Below are 1,197 nucleotides of genomic sequence, written 5' to 3' on the forward strand. Positions count from 1 at the left end.
GGTCGAGCGGCGACCTGACGGGGCACAATGTACGCGAAGGAGTTGGAATCGTCGAACGGCAAGGTCATCAGCGACAAGGTTACGGTGGACAAGTCGGTGGTGGCTAACCTCGCGGAGACGCTCGTACATGTAAGTCCCGGAAGCCTGTTGAGAAATTTTGTTTAGTGTGTTGAACACAAAATAGATGTCATAGTATTTTCAAGTATAAACTACCACGGAGGTTCACGGAGGTTCCGAGGTGCTTCAGCTGAACTGTACCGCCCGCGAACGCACAGGCCGCAAATAGAGGTTCAGCTGAACGTTCACACCACTACTGATCACGGTAAACCAATCAACGAGGACGGGTTACCAATCAACGATCAACGATCAAGGCTGAACGGCAGCGACCGACGATCAAGGCTGAAGAACCGGTAGCTGAAGATGACCGACAGTGGAACAAGGCTGTCGGCCACGACACCAGCCACGATCCACGTTCAAGATGCGCTAATTCTGAACGGACGGCCAACGACCACCTCTCTCCGATGGAGCGATCAAGATGTAGCTATAGACGATCAAGGGAGCCCAGTCGCGATCAACGACCAAGATGGCGGTCGGCGATCAACCTGACGATGAACGACTAAGATGGCGATAGGCGATCGAGACGGTTGATCGGTCGATCGGCGGGAAGATCGGAAGAGCCAACATGGGGATGGGTCTGAATATAGGTATGCGTAAGATTTAGGTTGGGATAGGAGGTAGGTAGACACATGGTCAACATCAATCAGAAGCCGTTTTGCTTAGAAGCGCACAAGTCTTCATCGTTCGCCAGGAAAGAGAAGAATTTTTTGGCCCCCTCGAGTTCGAACAAGGCTTAAGTAGTGGGGACTAGCGTCATAGAGTAAGATCTGGACAATGTATTGACAAGATCTGCTACACTAGTGTTATTTGTTTATTGCATTGTGTTCAAGTGTACCCCCCGTTAGTCGGCGTCTTGGCGAAGTGTGTGGACGGCGATCGGCCTCAACCAGTTGTTGGCTGATTCCCGACACCACATTAGCCTGCCAAGTCCAGTAAATGCTTCCAATTTTTTTTGAAAATAATAGCAAGGCAGAATCTCCTTACCGGCCGGCCCCTCGAGTGTTTGATATTTGAAGCAGTGCTTGTTTTTATGTCCGCTAAACTGAGCTTGCTGACCACGCGTTGGTCAACAGTAGCTAC

General features: G+C 50.6%; 1 protein-coding gene across 1 annotated transcript; it reads left to right on the top strand.

Annotated features, from left to right (window-relative positions):
* Positions 1–27: 27 nt before the first annotated feature.
* Positions 28–620, top strand: PPTG_03787 (hypothetical protein; the record flags this gene model as incomplete). The annotated part of the gene is made up of 2 exons (XM_008897555.1): positions 28–129; positions 384–620. 2 exons carry the CDS (start codon positions 28–30, stop codon positions 618–620), a joined length of 339 nt encoding a protein of 112 aa, XP_008895803.1.
* Between the last annotated feature and the right edge of the window lie 577 nt (positions 621–1,197).

This window comes from Phytophthora parasitica, assembly GCF_000247585.1.
Source record: "Phytophthora parasitica INRA-310 unplaced genomic scaffold supercont2.6, whole genome shotgun sequence".
NCBI classification, from domain to species: Eukaryota; Oomycota; class Peronosporomycetes; order Peronosporales; family Peronosporaceae; genus Phytophthora; species Phytophthora nicotianae.